This window comes from Lissotriton vulgaris, chromosome 1_1 (assembly GCF_964263255.1).
Source record: "Lissotriton vulgaris chromosome 1_1, aLisVul1.2, whole genome shotgun sequence".
Lineage (NCBI taxonomy): Eukaryota > Metazoa > Chordata > Amphibia > Caudata > Salamandridae > Lissotriton > Lissotriton vulgaris.
The window spans coordinates 1488127965-1488151397 of NC_141685.1; the positions used below are offsets into that span (position 1 = coordinate 1488127965).

The 23433-nt window shown below is 45.2% G+C and overlaps 1 protein-coding gene across 1 annotated transcript in view; it reads right to left on the reverse strand.

The window, feature by feature from the left end:
- The window catches only part of GSAP (gamma-secretase activating protein), a 764805-nt gene that overhangs the window by 493419 nt on the left and 247953 nt on the right, over positions 1-23433 (reverse strand). Inside the window, exon 11 of the mRNA XM_086967359.1 lies at positions 15784-15827. Coding sequence (XP_086823485.1) covers positions 15784-15827 — 44 coding nt within the window. The remainder of the gene's footprint in view (positions 1-15783; positions 15828-23433) is intronic.

A 23433-nucleotide genomic window follows, 5' to 3' on the forward strand; every position in this document is an offset into this window, starting at 1 on the left:
ATCTAGGGGATACATGTCAGAAACTAATTTAACCGATTCACCTAGGGGAGGACTTAAACAATTAAACTGTCTGACTTACTAGATCGAAGTTTTGTTCTATATTCCTCTTGTGGAGTTTTTTCTCTTTTGGGAATTTTAAAGTCACTAGATTCGGGACAGTCCTTTGAGGGGGTGGAAGAGTCAGTTTCTGGCAACAGTTCATTACATTTCTTTATATGACTCGTATGGATCCACCCTTTTCGGCCTTCAACTTTAATCGCCGTCCTCGTGGTCAGAAGGACGAGCTTCGGCTCCTGCCAACGGGGCTCCAGCGGACTCCTCCTATCGAAGTTGCGGATCAACACAGTGTCACCTGGACGAACATCGTGGGGCTTTACATCAGTGTTGTCAGGAAAGGCTGCGGCAACCTGTGAAGGACATGATTGGAGTGCAGACATCAAGGAGGCAAGGTAATCTGTCAGCATGTTACAATCAACATCGGTTATTTTCTTAGGCATGGGCGTCCCCCACATATTTGGTGGTCTGCCAAAGACCACTTCATATGGGGATAGTCCTGATCTCGAATGTGGGACCATTCTCATATAGAACAGTGCAACTGGCAGGGCGACTATCCAGTCGACCCCTTTCTCTTTGCATATTTTAGCTAGACGTGTTTTCAGTGTCTGGTTATGTCTTTCTACAAGGCCAGCTGCCTCGGGATGTCTGACGCAATGGAATTTCCACTGATATCCTAGCAGGAGTGAAACTTGCTTCATGAGCTCGGACGAGAATGGCTGTCCGTTATCTGAGTACACGATACGAGGCAAGCCGTACCGTGGGAAGAATTCTCGAACCAGCTGCCTGGCAGTGGTCGGGGCAGTGTAATCTGGGACTGGATATGCTTCGGTCCAACGGGAAAGTGCGCAAACAACTACGAGGACATACTTGAATCCTCGACATCTGTCCATCTGGATATAATCCATCTGGAGGACTTCAAAAGGGTGATCAGGAGGATGAAATCCACCTTGCTCTACAGGAACGCTTTTACCTGGATTGAACTGACAACAGATCATGCAAGTACGCACTTTCTGTTTTGCTGCTGCTCGTAAATGTTTGTTGTACCAGAGGTTCTGTAAACTGTCTAACATAGCTTTTTCTCCTAGATGTGCTGGACTATGTGCGGTATTTATTATGACTTGAACCATAGAGTCGGGGAGAAACCATGTAGATTTTCCCTTCGTCACCCATCCCTGATCTGTCTGGACCCCTCCTAATTCAGTCCATTTCTTGATTTCATCTGGAGTGGCATGTGTCTGAATATCGATTACATCTAGTGTGGGATCTTTAACTGTCATACAATGTGTCGGTACTATGATCTTTGTCACGTCAGTTGTCTGGGTGTGAGTCAATGCTGTGTGTTTTGCTGTTTGGTCTGCCAGGTCATTACCCTGGGAAACAGAGTCTGTAACTTTAGTATGTGCTTTACACTTCATGATGGATATGCCTGAAGGCAGATGTATCGCTTCTAACAGTGCTTGAATGAGGGGACCGTGTTGAATCTTGGCACCATGAGAGGTCAAGAAACCTCGTTCTTGCCATAACACTCCGAAGTCGTGTACGACTCCGAAAGCATAACGGGAATCAGTGTATATGTTAACATTTCTGTTCTTGGCTAGTATACAGGCTCGGGTCAGAGCGATGAGCTCTGCTGCTTGAGCGGACAGTGTGTCAATACGATGTGTTTCTTTGACTTCAGTTTCAGTGGTCACTGCATACGCGGCCACTAACTCTCCTGTACTTGTTCTCATACATGAACCGTCCACGTAAAGTGTCAGGTCTGGGTTTGTCAGTGGAACATCTGTTAAGTCTCGCCGGGGCTTTGTTACTGCATTAATGATCTCTATACAATCATGCGGAGCTGGATCTGTTATAATCGAGGGTAACAATGTAGCGGGATTTAGAATGCTACAGCGTCTGATTTCTATGTGGGGCTGGAATAGCGTCAATTCATAACCTGTCAGTCATGCTATAGTCAAGTGTTGAGTCTGGGTTCGGTTTAGAAGAACCTCTACAGAGTGTGGAACTTGTACTGTCAATGGATGTCCTAATACAATTGAGTCGCTCTGTCTGATTGCTAGGGCTGTCGCTGCAACTGACATCAAGCACGCAGGGAGGGCCTGGGCTACTGAATCCAATGTACTTGAAAAATAAGCGCAAGGCTTATGTGAACCTGCTTGGTCTTGAGTGAGGACAGACAACGCTGTACCATCACGTTCTGTAACAAAAAGTGTAAAAGGTTTGCTGTAACATGGTGTCGCTAAAACTGGTGCTTGACATAAAGCTTTCTTTAATTCTTCAAAAGCCTGTGTATGTTCCTGAGTCCAAGGAAGGGCAGTCGAAGTCGCTGCCTCCTGTGTTGTCAACTGAATGAGTGGTTTAGCTAGAAATGCATACTGAGGAATCCATTGTCTGCAGTACGAGGTGAGGCCTATAAAGGCCCGCACTTCCTTTTGTGTCTGGGGTTGTGGCATATTTACGATTAGCTGGATGTGGTCAGGAGTGAGCTGTCTCCCCACTTTGGACAGCAAGTGACCCAAGTACACAACTTGCTGAACACAGAATTGTAGCTTCGAAGGAGACACTTTGTGTCCCTTGTCGGCCAGAAAATGTAAAACTGTCAGTGATGCTTGCTCACATTCGGGTTCACTTCGTGCGGTGATCAGCAGATCATCGACGTACTGTAGTAAGGCAGTGTTAACTGGCATTTGGATACAATCAAGTTGTCTTTTCAGTGCTTGGCTATAGATGCTGGGGCTTTCTGTGAATCCTTGAGGTGCGTGCGAAAATTTGAAACTTCGTCCATTTAAACTGAATCCGAAGAGATATTGGCTCTCTGGATCAATGGGCACACTGAAGAAGGCGTTCTTGAGGTCAATTACGGTAAAGAACGTTGCTTCTGAATCAATAGCAGTCAATAAGGATGAGATGTCGGGAACCACAGGGTACTGTGGAACAATGCATTTATTCAGTTCTCGTAAATCAATCACCAGCCGATATACTGGCGGTGCATTGGGATCAGTACGTTTAAGAATCGGAATGATGGGGGAATTACAGATATTGGAGTCGGTTTCTACGACCACTCCTTGGGCAATGAGCTCTTCAATGATTTCCAGTAAAGCCACTAAAGCATCGGGTGGTAACTTGTATTGTCTGATTCGGGGTAAAACAACTCGTGGTTTGAGTGTAACACGGTATGGTGTGATGTGCATGCAACCTACATCGGTTGGGCCTTGTGCCCACAGGTGTTCCGGTACATTTTTCAATCTGACATCAAACTCTCGTAATACATAGTGACCCTTGAAGTCACGCAAGAAAAGTCTAACTCCTTCCGGAGAACAACATATCACAGCTCCTAGAGCCTTCAGCGTCTTGATTCCTAACAAGTTTTCTGGACATGATTTCGTGAGTAACAAGTCTGTAACACGTGATAATGGACCTACTGCTAGGGGGACGGGTTTCGATACTTCATTTACAATAGGCTGTCCTGAAAAACCAAGGGAAACATTCTGTGAGCCTGAGACGGGTGCCCCTGGGACTTCATCATGGCTGATTGTTGTGCGGCTTGCCCCTGTGTCAATTAAAAACTTTCTGTCTTTTCCCAATACTTGACTGTGTACATAAGGACCCTCTTGATCTACAGGAATCTCAATAAGAGGCAAGCCAACCTCCCTCTCTAGGCTGTTTCATGTGTATCGCTGATAATCGGGGTAATCAGATTGGGCATACTGGTACATTTGCTGTGAAACTTGCTGAGTCGCGGCAATGGGCTATGGCTGTGACACTGCTACGGTCTGTGCTGTATGTGATGAAGCATGCATAGGCTGTGTATTCTGTGAAGTCTGTGGCTGGACCTGGTCTTGTCTAGGCTGACGCGGTCTTTCTTTAGTTTTACCGGTTGCTATATTGTGTTTCAGGACTGGGCATTCATGTACGTAGTGACCTGGCTGCTTGCAATAGTTGCATGTCCCTTTAACGGGAGCTGCTGAATTCTGGGTCTGGGTCGTACCCTTTCTCTGGCCGTCGGCTGGAACCGACTGGGCCACTAACATTTTCATTTTCGTGTCTTTCATACGTCTCTGTTCATGATCCTGTTCTTCTCTAATTCTGTTCTGGTGATACTGTAACATCTGTAACATCTGGGATGGCGTATTTGCTTGCCATGTACTTTCAACTTTGTATACACGGTTCTTAACTGATGTCAGGGAGTTCTCGACCAATTTAGTTACAAAAAGATGTGGGTATGACTCGCTACCTAGTTTCAGGCCACTATTAATAATGAAACATTTCTCGAATCTTGAATAGAAGTCACTAGTATCTTCATCGTGTTTCTGTTTACAGGCTGAGATTGCGTCCCAGTCTTCCTTTTTAGTTGTCAATAATCTTGGCAAAACCTATACTATCAAACCTGGTAATGCTTTAGCTTTCTCCCCAAGGCCTAGCCCTGGAGTACGAATTTTTTCCTCGTCTTCTATTTCAGTCCATATAATCTTTTTATCTCCCACCTCCCATTCTCTTTCCTTGAGTTTCTCGTAGATGCCGGTGGGCAACAGTACTTTTAACAATTTCATAATATCCGTGTATGTGTAATCTCCCATGAGTAACATATCCTTAAGTTCTCGGTGAAAACCTGCAGGGTCTTTATCGTGACAGGGTACTAGTTTTTTCATCTCTAATAGTTCTAACTTGGTCAGAGGTGTGTACACATACACACGTTTCAGGGTATTATCGGCACCCATGACTGGGTGTACTTCTCGTAAAGGATTCTGCCTGTCAAAATGCTCCATATGGAACATTTTTCTTTCTGGGGGCGGAGCGGAAACATATTGTGGGCCTAAGAAAGCATTATATCTGTGCCGTTGTTCTAGAATTATTTGGATTAACTTGGTACTTAGGCCTCTCCATCTATTCATAAGTAGTGCTTCTAATGTATCAGGTAAGGGACCTGGGTCTGAATGTTGATTTCTGTATAACGTGAGGAGGTGCTGAATCATGTATACACCAGCTAATTTCTGCTCGTCTGGGGAAAGGTTCAAAAATGTCTGTGCTACTGTGTCATCATTGTATATGTTAGGATTGTCAGCCCATAGTACTGCTGACCGGGCTAGTTCTTGTTCATCCATAGAATTTAGTACGTGATACCCCATTCGTTCTTGAAGCATTTTATCGGTATCTTGAAACAGATATTCAGGAGAATTTGGTTTTGATATGCCAGAGAGAAAAACTCTCTTGCTTTCTGGACGAATGCCTTTCCTAAGGTAATTTCCCTTACCTACATACGCTATCATTTCTTTAGTCGTCTCTGGTTCTTCAGGTTCGTCCTCCTCGGAGGAGTTGTCATTTTCTCTTTCCTTTTCTTGTTCTTTTTTGTGTATTTCTATTACTTCTTTTCTGATTTTCTTGTACATGCTTGCTATACAATTCAGCTTATCATGCTTTCCTTCGGCTATATTTTGACCCCATCGGTTTAGTGCTTCCATCTCTTCCTGGTCTACTCCGGGCCTGTCTCGGTCTCTTATTAAGCAATTTATGAAGAAACGTAATATATATGCTTGAGTGTCAACTTTCTGGTGTGCCATGGCGTCTTTAATACTTTCAGGCTCTTCCCCAGTCTGAACAAAATGGTATATTCTATCTAGGTGGTCAGTCATCCCTGGGAATAACACTAGGTAATCTGTAGCTTGTCGTATGCGTAGTGATGCTATCAACATTCTATCGTCTTTACCGGGTACTGGATCGTATCTGCAAACTGGAAGGGGTTCTTTGAGCATGTCAAAACCTGGTGATTGGGGTGTACGTTGTTTCAGCATGTCCCTAAAGTTTAATCTGTGTGTCGCTGGCGGGGTCTGGAGACCCCCTGTCGCACCTCCTGAGGCTGAGGCTTGAGCATTATTTCTCTGTGGAGTCTGTATGTGTACCTGAACTTGTCTCTTATTAGGATCAGGCGCAAACGGATTCGGTATATTAATCTTAGATGTGGGAAGTGGTGGAGGTGGGGGAGCAGGTGGAGCAGGCCGTCGATCGGGTGAACCTTGATGCGGTAATGGCGGGACATTGTCTTGGAGTGGGTTGCCACCTCCGTCACCGTCAACAGGCGGCACGCGGGCAGGTGGATTGGTGTAACCGGGAGCTACATCATCTAGATAGGAAGCCAGGAATATGTCTTTTGTAGTCCTGTGACTTACTTTAGTTGGGACCAATGGTGGCGGCAGATCTTTCGGTATTTCTGAAGTGGCTTCAGGCGAACCCTCGGCCACTAAGTACATGCCATTTACAAGATTGTTTCGCATGCGGTCTACTTGTTCTGCTTTTACTCGGATCCCTTCATTAACTAATTCGTTTTCTCGGACTTTATCCGACGCTTCTCTATGTCTGTCTTCTTTTCGGAGTTCTTTTTCGGCACGTTTATGTGATTCTTTACGCCAAAATTCTATGGCGTCTTTCTGAGATTGTCTGGCTTTCCTTTTCCACAGCGCTTCTTCTACCTTCATGATGCACTCGGCATCCCATGTTCCTGTAACGGGCCATCTGTGTCTTTCTTCTAGGTGCTTAGTATAATCGGCCCATAAATCTAGGTACAGTATGGCATCTAGGCCATGCTTATGGTACATGAAATTTCCAGGCGTGTCCCTAGGGGGGATAGGAATTTCTTCCTCTAGCATCCCTTTCCTAGTTCCTATCTGTCTTAACTTATTGAAAAACGGCATCTTGTTTACTTAGTACTGGATACTCGATACTTGTTACTTACTCTGAACACAGCTAGTTACACAAAAACACAGTAATGTACATCAAACAGTCACTCATACCACGACATTAATCACATGAGACATTTTGAACACATATGACTACCCTTGATACTAGATGTACTGCTAAACAGCACAGATACACTGTCTAAGACAGTGCAAGAACTTGAATGCTTGATATACTGCTAAACAGTACAGATACACTGTCTAAAACAGTGCAGACCGTGTTTGTGTACCCAAACCCGTCTTTACCGGATACATGATAATGCACCCGTCTAGATGCGTCCCCAGCAATGGTACTCACCGGGAAGCACGGAATCGGAAGGCCTCGGAAAACTCGACTGGACTGGACCGGACTGGACTCGACTCGACTCAATACGTGAATACTTCGGAACTGGTGGGCCTCTTGACACCTCGGACCTTGCTTCTTTCGGCTAGGCTCTGGTCGGGATCCTCCGCACTCCTCACCGCCTCGTCTGGGTGCTGATCGCAGTCTCCGTCACCTCCGTGGGCCAGAGGGAGATACAGGAAATCCTGCGGGTACGCGCAATTGTCCTTCTTGACTTATGGCAGGGGGCAAAGGTTGCAACGCACCAACCGGCGCGTGGGGTGGGGGAGGGGTCCCTATTCGGGCGCCAAAATAATGTGGTAAATATTTGATTTACCGTCCTAATTTCTATGCAGGTAAGTACTTAAACAAAAATAACTCAATCGGAAAGAAAGACGCAGAGTCCGTGGTGTTAGAGTTCTTAGGGGTTTTATTCCTTAAAAAGGAATGGTTATGGTACCGGATATCGGGTTCCTGCCACCACTGGGGTGCAGGAAGGGATAGAGCAATATTTTATTGACAATACATAGCTTATATACTTAAATCATATACTGAAAACCAATACAGTAGGCGTAACAGCTGAGAGAAACAAGATAAGAGCACACACGTGGTAGCAATACGTAATCAGAAGGCGTGAACTAGGCGTGAACATAGAGGCGTGTGCTAGAAACGTCATATGTAAGTGTCACAAGTGGGTGGGTACATAGCAGAATCTTGCAATGTCAGCAGAAATCTGAGGTCTGGATGCGCGCGCAGCTGCATGACGTGTGATTGACGTGAAGCTGGAGGGTGCAGGGGACTTGACATTTACACTAGAGGAAAGAGACAGAAGTCTGGCATGTCAGATCAACTCGTACCTCTATCATATCTGATATCTGATGTTTAGGAACCATATTATCTAGAAGGAAAAGCTCTCTGGGGCAGAAGCTATTCTATACTGACTGTGAGTGCGTGTATAAGCGTCTAAGTGTCTGCATGAGATGCGAGGGGGCATGGGCCTACCATGGTAACAGAAGCTATGAATTACTTGCACGGAGACAGTGAGGCCGGGCCCTTTGCTCTGCAACTGGGAGGATGTTTACTTAAACAAGTAGGTAGGAATGCATTTTCGAGGAGCGGAACAGATAATGCGAAGGTTGAATACAGTCTTGGCAGGCAGCAGGCTGAGCTAAGCGCCGTGAGCCGCGCAGGGAGTAAGGCAGAGGTCACGGGTACAGAGACAGACCAGGCTGAGGCATTCAGAGTCAGAAGGCAGGGAAAGGCTTGAAGGCAGAATTCAGGGCCTACTTCGCCTGGGCTGGAAAACGTGTAAAGTATACCACAAAAAGACGTTGGCATGGCATATTTAGAAACGGAATATTCAACCCGTTCATGGCGGATCTGAAAGAGGACATGTTAACGTTGGACGCAAATGTATTTGCATCTTCATAGCTGGCACAGGAGGGAAGTTACATGCACTTTAAGCTGGTACATGGAGACGGTGGGGTACACGTTAGGGAACATTTCTTGACCATAAAATTTATATTTCCTCACCCTGCCCCCTCGTTCGTTGTGCTTGCTCTCCTGCCCCTGCACCCTCGTTTGTTGTGCTTGCTGTCCTGCCCTCTCGTTGCTTGTGCTTGCTCTCCTGCCCCCTCGTTGGTTGTGCTTGCTCTCCTGCCCCCCCTCGCTGGTTGTGCTTGCTCTCCTGCCCCCCCTCGCTGGTTGTGCTTGCTCTCCTGCCCCCTCCCTTGTTGTGCTTGCTCTCCTGCCCCCCCCTCGTTGGCTGTGCTTGCGCTCTTGCCCCCCTCGTTGGTTGTGCTTGCTCTCCTGCCCCCCCCTCAGTTGTGATTGCTCCCCTGCCCCCCCTCGTTGGTTGTGCTTGCTCTCCTGCCCCCCCCCTCGTTGGTTGCGCGTGTGTCCTGCCCTCCCCCTCGTTGCTTGTGCTTGCTGTCCTGCCCCCTTGTTGCTTGTGCTTGCTGTCCTGCCCCCTTGTTGCTTGTGCTTGCTCTCCTGCCCCCCCCTCGTTGGTTGTGCTTGCTCTCCTGCCCCCCCTCGGTTGTGCTTGCTCGCCTGCCCCCCCCCCCGTTGGTTGTGCTTGCTCTCCTGCCCCCCCCCCTGTTGGTTGTGCTCGCTGTTCTGCCCTCCCCCTCGTTGCTTGTGCTTGCTGTCCTGCCCCCTCGTTGGTTGTGCTTGCTGTCCTGCCCCCCCCTCGTTGGTTGTGCTTGCTCTCCTGCACCCCCCTCCTCGTTGGTTGTGCTTGCTCTCCTGCCCCCCCCCCTCGTTGCTTGTGCTTGCTGTCCTGCCCCCTCGTTGCTTGTGCTTGCTGTCCTGCCCCTCGTTGCTTGTACTTGCTCTCCTGCCCCCTAGTTGGTTGTGCTTGCGGTCTTGCCCCCTCGTTCGTTGTGCTCTCCAAGCTCCAAATATGTGGCTGTGTCCATAAACTACAGAAAGAAAGCAGAAGCTGAGGCCTCTAAACCTTTCTCTTCGTTATCTGCTGACAAAAGACCTGTCATGCAGAAAGTTACTGTAATGAAAAACACATTGATCATTGCCTTGATAATTTATGAATTAGAAGTAAAAATATAATGCTAAATGTGTCACGAGATGTGTAGCATTATTGGGGGGGTGTCTTGCAAAATGAATAAAAATATCATTTCAGATATTGGTTAGCCTTCTACAATATCATATTTTAGCATATTTAGAAGGCCAGCCTTTACAACTTTATTTGCATGAGAGAAAAATTACAGCTAGGCCTGCCAGTGCGAATAGTGGTGACACTGCTGTGCACTTGTAATTGATGGAACACTTTATTGTGAGCCAGATGTTTTAGGTTGTCTCCTATTCACGTGGGCACAGCGGGAAAGATTGGATTTAGGAAAGAGTTCCTTATTGAGCAGTGGTGTCTTAACATCTTAAACTTGCTGGACAGTAGCCACCGCCATTGACCACCCCCATTTCACTCTCACTATGTTTTGCCCTGTTCTATTTTAGCCAGACTTCATGTTCGAAGGGTATGTGTTGTCTGTCCTGCCTAAATTAAAAGTAGTCTTGCTTCATCAGCAGTGTCACTTAAAAATTGCCTGAAATGTCAAAAATTCCCTGTGCTTGCTGTCCTGCCCCCTGGTTGCTGGTGCTTGCTGTCCTGCCACTTCGTTGCTTGTGCTTGCTCTCCTGCCCCCCCTCGTTGGTTGTGCTTCCTATACCGACCACTCGCTTGTTGTGCTTGCTCTCCTGCTGTGCTTGCTCTCCGGCCCTCCTCGTTGGTTGTGCTTGCTCTCCTGCCCCTCCTTCCTTGGTTGTGCTTGCTCTCCTGCACCCCCCCTCGTTGGTTGTGCTTGCTCTCCTGCCCCCCCCTCGTTGCTTGCGTTTGCTCTCCTGCCCCCCCTCGTTGCTTGTGCTTGCTGTCCTGCCCTCTCGTTGCTTGTGCTTGCGCTCCTGCCCCCCCCCCCCCTCGTTGGTTGTGCTTGCTCTCCTGCACCCCCTCGTTGGTTGTGCTTCATGGTCATTTTAAATGTCATGAGGTCATTGGGAGACTGCTTAAGCAATTTGTCACGGAGATTGTGGACCTCACCGAATCTAGGTTGCCAGGCTTTTATGACCGCCTCAGGCGGATTGAGGATAAGCTAAATCCTCAATGTAAAGAAATATCCAGGTCACCCGCTGTAGGAAGCTGGCTCTGTATATGATAAGCCACTAGTTAGTTATACCATGAACAGAGTCTAGGGATTCGCCAAAAGTGTGAAAGGCTCAATTTAAAACCCAAGCTACTCTATTAGTGGTAGTGTGGGAGAGCAGCCTTAGGCCTAACACAGAGGAGTGCAAGACATCTATTGCACAACATTGACCAATAATGGACACACGGCTCAAAAAGGAGATCCACGTCAATTTTATTTTAAAATAAGCTTTGTTTATAATTTATTTTAAGATCAAGATCTTCGCAATAAAGTCAGTACGGTTTTAACAAAAAATAGACTGGGGGTGCTCGAAGCCACACTCCTTGCAGGTAGGTAAATCGGTTTCAGGGGCCAAGCTTTGGGGTTAGCTCAAGCACAGGGGGCGGGGGCACAAAGCAGCACCAAACATACACCACTAGCAGCACAAGGGCAGCCGGGTGCAGGGTGCAATTTCAGCATCAGGCACCCAATGCTTTTCAATGATGATTTTGCTTTTGACAAACAGGCTGCAGGCTTTGCACCGGAGGTTTCAGGAAGGAGACCAACAACAGCAGAGGTAAGTAGAGATGTAAGGGGTTTTAGGGGCACCGTCAGTTTAGCTCACCAAGGTCCAGGGTATTCGGGTGCAGGGGTGCCTTTCAACGTCCGACTCTTTTTACTGGAGCCAGTCGCGGTCAGGGTGAGTCTCTGGATTTAGGCTGCAGTAGTCACCGTGGAGTACAGGAGGGGTCAGCCAACACTGGACTTGAGGTCAGGATCGCTGGGGAACCTGTTCTTGGTCATTGGTCCACTGGGACATGGGCCAGAGGCGTTGGGTGCAGAGTGGGCAGAACCCGTGGATCCACAAGGTACTGGAGTCCTTTGTGTTAGTTTCTTGGGAACAGAACCGCTGTCCTTAGGCGTTCTGGTCTTTCACAATTCAGACAGACTTCATGGGGTTTCTGGAAGTTGCTGGCTGCATGACAGGCGATGTCTTCCCACAGGTTCTTGGAAACTGAAGACAGGCCGGTAGGGTTGGGGCAAAGTTAGGCGTTGTCTTCAGGCTCCGCTGCACTGAGTCTTCTTTGTCTTTCTTAGGTCGCAGGTAACTCATTTCCAGGTCTGGGAAGCCACCTAAATACTAAATTTAGGGTGCATTTTAGGGGAGTAGCAGGTAGGGCCAATGGGCACCTTACCAGTGGAGCCTACACCCACTATTTTGCCATCCTCCTGTGGGAGGGGGCATAGAGCTGGTCCTGATTGGAGGAGTCCCCTCATATTCAAGATGGAGGGGACTGGAAAGTGTGCTTTCCTTTGCCTCCTCCACCTGAGGGGTGAGGTTGGCTAAGGTGGGCACACCACCTAGCCCTTCTATGTTTTCCTACCAGTTTTCCCAAGCAAAGTGGGTGTGTGAACCGGGGGCTTCCATTTGCTGCTAGCAGCAGACGTTGGGGGTCACATTACAAAGGTAGTAGGCCTTTGAAGCTTCCCCTTCAGCACTTGCCCATCTTGGGGTAGGAGGTGTGACACCTCTGCCCAGGATGTGCATCGTTTCTGGTCCCAGAGAGCAGAGGGTCTCCACCCAGGGGTCCAGAAACATATTTGTGTGTGGCAGGCTTCCTAAAGCAAATCCACACTAGGGTCGGTAGGTTTTCAGGGGGCACCTGTGAGGTGCCTCTGAGTACATGCTGTAATAAATCTCACACTGGCATCAGTGTGGATTTATTACAAGGACCTAGTTGGTACCAAACAATCCTGGTTTCAGTGAAGCAATCGTGGTGCTGTATGGCTCAAGCTGTTAAGTTTGAAGCCCCTGTAATCCTTTTTGCTTTCCTGGCACTTAAAATATTTAAGAAATGACAGGGTGCCATGTCGACTTTGTCGTTTTTCACCTCACTGGCATGCAACAACAGTGGCATGGTCCTAGTGATGGGGTCTCAAAGTACCCTCTTCAGCCTCCACGCCCTAGGTACCAAAGGTGTCACTTACTAGGGACTTACAGAAGGGCAGAAGTACCAATTGGGAGAAGCACTTGCACAGGGGATCTGGTTGGCAGGGACCCTGTGCACTACAGTCAAAACTACATCAATACCAGGCAAAAAGTGGGGGCTAACCATGTCAAAAGAGGCACTGTCTCACACCCACCCAAGCTAACCCAGCCACCACTGAGGCAGCGTCCGCTGATGTCAATATTCTCTCCTGGAACATTGTTGGCTTAGACATCAAAATTGGTTTTAAGGATTTCATAAGTAAGTTCAATATAATTTTTCTTCAGGAGACCTGGTCCACTGAGATTTCTAAAGAGGGGTATTATTCTCATATGATCTCTGCTGTTCCCTCGGGCAGGGCCAGGGCGGGTCTTTCAACTTAGTTCAAAGTCACCCTTGAGTGTCGTGTTACCCCAATTCCATCCAACAGTCTTTTATTCCAAGAGTTTTTATCTACATGGCCTAGGGGTCCGACTGTGGTCTTAATCAACTTTTATAATGGGTACTTTGATACAGACAAACTTGTTCATCTTAACGCTTTGTCTGACTTTATTCTTGGTCTTGATGCACAACTAGCTCCCCTACATAAAGGTTTCCAAATTATTTTAGGCAGTGATTTAATGTCAACCTAGGTCAGACTCAACAGGAAAATGTATGTTTTGTCTCTGACTGCTTAGCATTGGGGACAATAGGTGTCTGAGGGACAAGGGGAGCTAGGCTCACTTCCAAATTACTAAATTGTTTGATCTCTTTAACGCTGTAAAACTTCATGATCCTTTTTACAGGACTAAAGCTACTTGTGACAGGGGAGTGTGCCTCAGTGATAAACTATATCTTTGTTAGTTGTGATTTGCCCACAAGGATTACAGGTGCTGCCATCAATGAAAGCCCATTTAGTGATCAAAACCCCTTAAGCCTCAGCCTAAGTTTACCTAGGAGGTGGTGAGCCTCAAAGGTCATGACTCCCGACTCGCTAGTTGTTAAATCCCAGGGACTGCGCTTGGCTTGGAGAAATGTTGGCATGAGTTGTCTCTTAAGAAAATTTAGCCGGAGCTACCCCCTGTGGTACTCCCAATTTGTGGAACTTGGCGAAGTAATGAGGAACCTATTGATGAAACCCTCAGACCAGGCCAAGACAAACACATGTGGTTTGACACACCTGTAGAATGGTGTCAACAGGACTCCATGAGGCCCTGAAGAAATCACAGAGGGACACTCAAAGTGCATCAGTGCAAAGTGAATTATAAGGTAGCCCAACTGGTAAGATGAAAAGTAATCCAAATTGAATCTTTAGGATGGTTTGTTATGTCCTGTAAACTAAAAGACACTAGTGCATTCTGATCTGCAGTGGCTAACATTAAATCTGTGGGTGCAAACCCAAATCCTGTTATTACATCCATTAGCCAAGTGGCTTGGGTCAGCCATTCTAGAACAGCTTATGGAGCCCCAAATACTGTTCTGGCCACAAAGGAGGTGCCCCTGGCACTGGAACTTATGCTGAGCGAGGTCAGGAAAGCAATTGATAAAAGTCCCTCCCTAGAAGGCCCCATATCTGAACAGTGTGCCTATGGACCTATTTAAATCTGTGCCGGGTCTGTGGGCCCCTCTTCTGTGCAACTGTTTTAACACCCTCTGCAAAAGGAGCTTGCCATATGGGCTTGCTTGGTTTGGCCACAAATTGCAATAACACCTTCATAATGGCAAGTAATCTAAAGCCAACTAAGCTACGGGTGTTTCGCTCCAAGGCCATCCTGTTGCCTTTGCACAGGATTTCCCCTATTTGGGTGCTGTTTTTGATGCTAAAGTAAACTGGGGCCTTGCGCTGCTAAAGTTCACCTGAAATTTACCAGCTTGGTTGGATATATTTTTAATCTTGCCAGATGCATTGGCAAAAAACCTGTGACCCGTATGCTTTATAGAAGAAAATGTCTCCCCACCTTATTGTATGGCTCATGTATTTGGGGTTTTATAAATACAAACCAGTTTCAAGAAGAACAAAATAGAGTGCGGTGGAGATTACTGGGAATTCCATCAGTGTACTCAACCTTTATATTGCATCGGGGTTAAAAACGTAGTAGATCTAATTAATCTGGCCCCCGTACTCCTGTGATGCTTGATATGGACTGACCTGCATGCCTCCCTTATTAATTAGATTGTCAAAGATTGTTTGTCATATGATAGAGGTGTAAACATTCCTTGGTTCCACCACATTCAGACCGTTTTGGTAGACCTGGGTGAGTTGAATCTATTCATTGAGCCTGAGTTTATGACCAAACAAGACATGGCATGGGTAAAAATCTATTTTAAATTGTACAGTCATCACCGCAAAGAAGCCCTTGAGTTTACTAAATCCTCTGTCAGGAAATATGCTTTGCTATGTTGCACCCCAGGAGTGGAACTGTCTCTGGAGTGGACTATGTTTGAGTCCTTGTGATGAATCCTCTCCCCAGAGTCTTCACAAGTAGATCAATAAAGAAAAACTGTTAAATTGAGACATATGCAGATTCTAGAAACGGTGGTAGGTGTCTAGGAACAAAATACAGATCAAACAATCTATGTAGTGGTTTTGCAAAGTGGAAAATGCATAGGGTTAACTATACTTAGCATAGAGTGGGTCATATACTTTAATGGATGCAATTATGAATGGCAAGCCCAGCAATGTGATACCAATTTATGCTGGCCTCAGGGACTCTGAAAAATACGATGAGGGACTTTAAGAGGGGACTTCTGGCAAGAAAATGTCAGGGAAAAGTATCACAGTGTTGTCAGCCTTCAACAGGTTACATGAAATTGTGTTTTGAGCCTAAATATCCTTAACCAATGAGCATACCAATAGGAAAAAAAAGCAAAAGTACAGTGTAAGTTTTCATTGGCAGATTATATGATCGGAATAATTCACTTTACATAAATCAAAGACATTTTGTTACCATTGTTAAGTACATATTGTTAGTTACGGTTTAGAAACACCCAAACTTTGAAGTGAAACACTTTTTTAATAAATTAACACGAGGAGCAAATCTACAACAATAAAGCAAAAGTTGAACAATAAATACCTTAATGCAGAGGCTCTACAGTGAATGTCAAGCGGAACATCAAGCTATTAAAAAAAAGAAAGAATTTGTTATTGCATTTAGTTACCAGTGTACTAGAAGAATAAGCCAAAGGACTAATATGAAAGTGCTACAACTTCAATGTATTATTTATAATGCTTAAGTTTGATCAAACATTTGAGTTAAAATTGTCAGAATAGTGACTTCATATTTTAATGAGGTTTACACTGTAACGGGTAGTTTTGAAAAGTCAATAAACCTTTGACAAAATACTATATTCTAAGTACTTTGTCTCTTTTATAGTGTGTATTACATGTTTTCATTGGTTGGATTTGTTTGAAAGCAAAATACAAATGTTATTGGCAATGATCAGTATGCTCAGATGTAGTTCTGCACATCAGTAGGGAAACTAATTTAAAAATACAAATTTCAAGTTTTAACATGCCGTTAGAATGTCTGGGTCTTTAAACGGTTTTCAATTCGGAACATACTGCAATGAAATTAGGGGTTGTAATTAGGAAACGCAGAGGAAGCCAGGTCACATTTATATATACCTCAATATGAAGACTTACTATGCAGAAACCATCAGCATGAACAACGCACAGCCCAAAATAACGGACGATGTCAAAAACACAAACCATAAGCACTGAAACAAGAACATACAAGCACAATAGATCATGTTTATAAAGCTGTTGATTTGGCTAGGTGGTTTATGACACCAATTTTTAAAATGTACGTGCAGCCTAAACATTTTTGTTAAAAAACAAAGAAGATTCAGTCGGTTGCTCATCAATGTCTGTTTATTTTTTGAAGATAGTAACAGGATATGAGTGCCTATACAACTCATTTTATTTATATATATATATATATATATTTATTTTTTTAAATATCTTTATTCAGTTTTTACAGCAACTGCATTTTAACCCAAGCCCCTCCCCCCCGACCCCGCCCTTCCGTACAGACAGATATGTGTGCCATTATTAAACAAGAAATAATATACAGAGAAGGAATATATACAATATACAAAAACTTACATGAAGGGATGGTAACATACAAAAAGCAGTTTAGTAAAACAAAAGCAAAGAACCAAGAGAACAAACCCTTCCTGCCTTGGGATACCCATATCTAATTGATTTTTAGTCTTTTAAGGGTATAACTCACTATGTAGCCAAGATTACGACGCCAAACTATCATGGGAGTCCAAATTTTTAGGCCTTTTTTCCGACGTTTCTTACCGTGCGTTTATATATGGCAATTTCAACGTTTACAATAGCAAGGAATCTGACTAACCATTGTTGAAACGATGGAGCATTGTTATCCCGCCATGCAGAGGCAATGCAAAGCCTGAAGACTGCTATTGCAATAAAGATGAGTTCATGGCCTATATTGGATAGTACAATTGTATTGTTTAAAATTGTAGAGAGGAATTTCTCTAGTTCTTGTTTGACCGCTTTTAGTCCCTCGCAGGAGGAGAAAATATGTATGCAATCACGCTATAAAGTTTACACCTAGCGCAGCATGTGCTCGCACAGGACCCCCATTTTGCTATTCTGTCCGGCGTGTAATATAAAAAGAAGCATGTTTAAAAAATTGTGCCTGGAGTTTGGTAGACATTAAAATTGTTTGCAACATATCAAAGGCATAATTAAACTCATTATTCGATATGTCAGCTTTCTCTAGCGATTTCAGAAATATTTTTTCCATATTGTCAGGAAACATTGCCGTAATGTGTAGGTATATCCCCCCAATCTTATTCCCTATACCAGATACGAGTGTGTCTATTACGTTTATTTTACCCATGCACCTCTCCCACCTGTCACGTCAGAAAATCTCTTATTTGGAGGTATTTAAAAAACTTGCACCAGTCTAATCCACATTTATTTTTCAATTATTCAAAGGAGTATATCCCAGCAGAGGAAAAGAGGCAGCCTACCTGACTAATCCCTGCTTCGTGCCTTTAAGCATATAATTGTCATTACAAATTGCGGGCAGATCAGGGTTGTTTTTTATAGGTGTGTAGAATGAGAGTCTTCCTATCCCCAGCATTTTCCTGACTGATTTCCAAACTTTGACCCCGCTAAATAGTGTTTTAAATTTAACTTTTTTGCGATAGCTGTCATGTATAAGTCTCCATCAGTACCCACTGCTCTCCCTACCAAGCAGCAATTGGAAAGTAGATGGTGTGTAGGCATCCCCTTCTCCATTTTCCCCGTTATTCCCCAGCAGTTCCTTGCTGTATAGGAGAACAGTTGCCCAATAATATGCTTGTAAATTCGGGAGACCTAGCCCACCATGATCTTTCTGGAGGGTAAGGAGCTTCTGGGCACGCCGTGGTTGTGAATATGCCCACATGAAGCTGGAAAACATCCGATCAATTGATTTCAGCCAGGATGCCAAAAATGTTAAACAGATGGCTCTCAGTAAATACAGAATTTTGAGGAAGAAGACCATCTTAATCTGGATTTTCCCCTGATTAAGTGCATATCCAGACAGCTGTCCAAACTGCTTTGCCTCTTCCGTTATTGGGGGCATAGCCATGATTGGATCGATTGTTACAATAGCGATATCATCCGCATAGGCTAGCGTTTTAGTGGGAAAGCATTTTAAAATTACTGGTCTAATAACTATATCCTCTTCTAGTCGTCTGATAAATGAATCTATATGGATCGCGAAGAGCAGTGGAGAACACAGGCAGCCTTGTTGTGTCCCACACAATATTATTAGCTCTTCTGTTAGACTGCCATTCACCATCACTACGGCCCTAGGATTTACATACAGTTTTTGAACTGCCTAGATATACCCTCCTTGTATCCCAATTCTAGACATTTCAGCCAGGAGGAAGTGCCAGGAGACCCTATTGAAAGCTTTTTCCGCATCAAGCAAAACCAGCGCCATAGGGTCCCCTGCCACCTCCATACCATTAAACAAAGTGATTACCCGATGAACGTGGTTAATGGTGGATCTACCAGGAATAAAGCCATGCTGGCTTGGCAAAATTACTTTGTGGATTAAAGGGGCAATTCGATTGGTAGGACTATCGCATACATTTTAGAAGCTGAGTTGATGAGGGTAATGGAGCGATATGACCCAAGCTGTTCGGGGGGTTTATTTTTTATTGGAAAGATGATTATTTTTGCCTGGGACCAAGAATTTGGTGGGGTGCCTCCATTGAAGATATGCGTGATAAGGTCCACCAGGACTTTTTTAATTTGGTTTAGGAATAAAGCATAGAATTCTGATGGGATGCAATCTAACCCTGTAGCTTTCCCTCCAGGTAAATTTGTAATTACCCCTAGGATTTCCCCCTCCGAGGGCAGTTCCTCTAAGCTATTTGCATCCTCAATATCAAACTTCGTAAGCCTGGAGTTATCCAGGTAATCCTCAATGTTTGTCTGACCAGCCTCCCCATTTCCAGCATATAGATTTTGATAGAACTGCCAAAAACCATCTCTTATGAGTTTGGGATCCACTACCCGAGACCCCTGGGGATCCTGAATTTCACAGATTAAGTTCGAGGTGGCCTGTTGTCTCATACGCACTGCTAGTTGATGTCCAATTTGCTCATTGACTTCATAAACCCTCTTTTTTTGGGCTAGTGCTTTCTTAATTTTTTTTCAGTAAAGACATTCAATATTTGAGCTTTTGCGATTGCTACTTGGTTCTGCAGTTCTACAACTTCTTCTTTCCTGATTAAGCTACTGTCACTTGTACCGCCTATTAGTTCTTCCTCTGCCCTCCTCAGATTGTCTTGCAGCCCCTGCATAGCTACCCGACCTGGTTTATTAGTTTTTAAAGAATATTGCATAGTCTCCGCATGGATCCCCGCTTTTAGTGTGTCCCAGATAACTTCAATTGAGTCAGTTCCCTCATTATCAGATAGGAATTTTGGGATCCACTCCCTCATACGACTACAATAATTCTCATCTAAAAGTAGAGATTTCTTGAAGGTCCATGTGTTAGGTATATTATTTCAAGTGTCCACTTCAAGAGAACAGATGAGAGGATTATGATCCGAGAGGAGCCGGGAAAGTTTCATTATCTGGCATTTGGATTTGATTGAATTAGAGGTTAAGAAGTAATCTAATCTCGCATGGGTAAGGTGTGGGTTGGAAAAGTATGTAAACCCCGGATCGCCAAGATTTGAAGCCTGCCAGCCATCACCCAGGCCATGAGTCCAGCACAATTGTTTCAATGCCTTAAAAACCTTGGGTTTACACCCTGTGCAGTGCCACTCCTCATTTAGGGACCAATTATAAAGGCATATTGATATTAAGATCCCCGCAAATCATTAGTGGCAAAGGCCAATGCATTAATTCATTTTAGATCTCTTCAATAACTGAGGCCTCATCATGATTGCTTCCATAAATAGCACATAAGGTCCGCTTCGGCCCACTCCCATATTGACATTCTGTCATTGCCCAGCGGCCGAAATTATCAGCTTTAGGCTGTTTAAAGATTAACCCCATTCCCCTTGCTAGAATAGCAACCCCCCCCCCCCTTACCCTAGCTCCTTGTGATGTGGCACAGTACAGCCGATATACTAGAGAATTAAGAATATGCCTTTGAGACCCTTCAACATGAGTTTCTTGCAAACAAAAAATGTTTGTCCCCCAGGCTTGTAGTGCTACCATCACCGTTTGTCTTTTCTTAACAGCATTTAGCCCACAAATGTTCATAGATAATATTCTTACTAGACCCATCTCGTTATATTAAAGTGTTCCATACTAATAATCGTTATTGAACTTCCCTTTTTTTCTTCTCTCCTTCATTCTCCACCCCAACCTTCCCTATTTTATTTTTTCCCCCTTTTCTGCACCCTTTACTGTCTGCCACCCCCAACCCTTTTTGGAGGTTACCTGGCCTAGCCAGGGGTGTGACATCCGACATGCAGAGCCCAGTGAGCCCGCTGGGCCTCCCCCTCTACCTAGATTTTACCCTACTCCACACATTTATATTAAAGAAGCAAAATCTCTACAGGTAGCAATTGTCTCCCAGCAAGAAAAAGAAGAAACAAAAAGCAACCACCCAGAGCAAAGGCCAAACAATCAAAATACATCAAGCATGGAAGTGAACCCCACGTCGCCCTTTTAAAGAAAGGAAAAAGAGAGAGAAGAAAGAAGCTCCTATAGAATGACAAGAGCAGTACACCAAATCCATATTGGAGCCTGTCCAACTGTGTACAGTTCATTAGGACTTTAGAAAAGGCAAGAATTCTTAGTCAGCTCATTTTTTTTGCCCCGCCAGTTCCTCAAGATATTTTTGTGCCTGTATTTCGGAGACAAAGCTGCGGACGGCCCCCTTGAAGACTATTTTCAGCCTGTCCGAATTCTGCAGATACACTTCGGCCCCAAGTTTCTGGAATGGCTCAAAGAGCTGTCGGAGCCTCCACCTTCGCTCTACTGTGGCGTGGTTGAAATCGGGTCTGGTAAAAAAGGTTATTCCCTCGAATGTTCATTTCTTTGTTGGCCTGGCCAGGTCAAACAAGGTTTGGCAGAGGATAAAGTTCCCAAAGAATAGCAGAATGGCTCGAGGGTGTTGAGATGCGGATGCATGCTTGCCAGGGAACAGGGGGAATCTATGAGCTCTTTGAACCCCCCTATCCAGGTCCCACCATTGCAGCTCTGGGAACGCTCCTTTTAGCAAGCCGATCATGAATTTCCTGGGATCATCTTTTTCTGCGCCTTCCAGGATCCCTAGAAAGCGGAGGTTGTTGCATCTCTGCCGGTTTTCTTGTTCCTCCATCTTCCACATCAAGTTTTTTACCAGCCCCTCATGCTCGTCGTGCTGTGTCTGATGTCGATACATCCTTTTCCAGCTGTTCTGTCCTGTCCTCCACCAACGACATTCGATCAGCTATGTCGGCACAGGTTTTCCCCACCTTTCTAACAGCACCCTGGAGTTTTTTGGCAGCCATGCAGGATCGTCGGCTATCTGCCTTGACCTCGTTTTGGAAGCTTTTTATGGACTTGAGTACAACTGATACAGCGGATTCACCATGTTCTTCTGCCTTATTGCAGCCATTACTACAGCTCCCTGGGTTGATTATTGGAGAAGCCCCCGAAGCCAAGGAAGGGGTTGGGACCAGTGTGAGAGGGGTGTTGTTATAGTCCCATTTCAGCTCACTAGTGCTCTCATTCCCTGATACGTCATTGTCTCTTTGCGTCCGGTCAACGTTTCGCTTTTGTGTAGCCTTTTGGTCTCGGCTCCGGATCTATGACTGCTGGTGTTAGGGTTGCTATACCATTTCTTGCCTTCTTCCTCGCATGACAAGGAGATACTACTGTCTGTTATTTCAGATTCCTCGGTTAGTGAGAAGAACTTGTCCTGGTTGTCTGGTGTCATCTGGCCCCAATCTAATAATGATTGGGCATCGTGCAACACTGGAGGGGGAGGGTAGTACTACCAGTAGCGCCTTTAGCCAAGGTTATGGAGTACATTTGTGAGGGAGGGCTACTAGCGCAATTTGCGATTATCGTGATTGCCTCCACTGAACCCTCTCGTGCGGGAGTATCGGAGCCTGCCCTCTGCTCGCCGCCGATACCCTGCTTACTGCTCCCAAGGCCTCCAGGTACCGCAAAACTGCTGGAGATTAAAGGTTGCAGATTGTCAGTCTCTTTGGGTAATCTTGTGTTAGTCTTTTTCCCCATGGAGTTAGTGGCTAAATCCTTCTCTTTCTCCTGCAGAGTTTTGCACATACTTTCCCCTTTCTCACCCCCTCCTTTGCCTCTTGCACCCATACTGGAATTCTCCAGTTTCTTACCCAAGCGTGTGGATACAAGTAAAGTGTTTGGCTGAGCTGCGCCTGGCTGTAAGGATAGAGCAGCAGCCTTGCCCTTGCCTCCTCTCACTCCTTTGCCGGTCATCCTTACTTGGGTAGACTGATGGGTGCAACAAAGTATCGTAGTTCTGATACAGCTTTTTAATCCACTGCCGCCGTTGTCTCTGTTCCTGAATCGGGTGCCGCACAGGGTGCGTAATTGTCTCCTCTGCACGACATGGAGATCTGCCTCATTCAACAACCCTCTGCGATGAAGCAACGCCAGGAGAGGGCCGCGCAGGTCAGGCCCCATCCAGGAGCTAGGAGCGGGTGCTGCGCCCTCGAGGCAGGGAAAGATTGCAGCAATGAGGATTTACTCAATCCTGGTTTTCAGCCGCATTCTTGCTCCAAGGTTTTCCCTTTGATTTTAGGTGAGTTCATCAGTCTCATCTGCTACCCGGAGATTTATGCATTTGGTATCGCCGTTCACAGATCTCCATACAAAGCTCAATTCGGGGGAGACTCAGCAAAGCCTCCTCAGGGCGATGTCAGTCGGTCGCCATCTTCCTCCCACAACTCATTTTATAATGTACACAAGACTAGAGTGCAAAATATTGTTAATATAATTAAGAAACTCTACTTTAAAGAGGTTTTTAATTTGGCTAGTATTACTAAAATTTCATGCAGTGGTATTGCACAACCTTGAGGCAATACATAAACTATTATTTGATATGTTGAGGATTAGCCTCACAATGTAGACAAACACCAAAAATGGATTCAAACATTTTCTGATAGATAAACCAAATATTACAACGCAATCTCAGAAAGCCCGATGTGTTTTGGTGTTTTCAACACAAGAGGTGATTGGGTACTTGTTCTTAGTTTTTAATCCAATA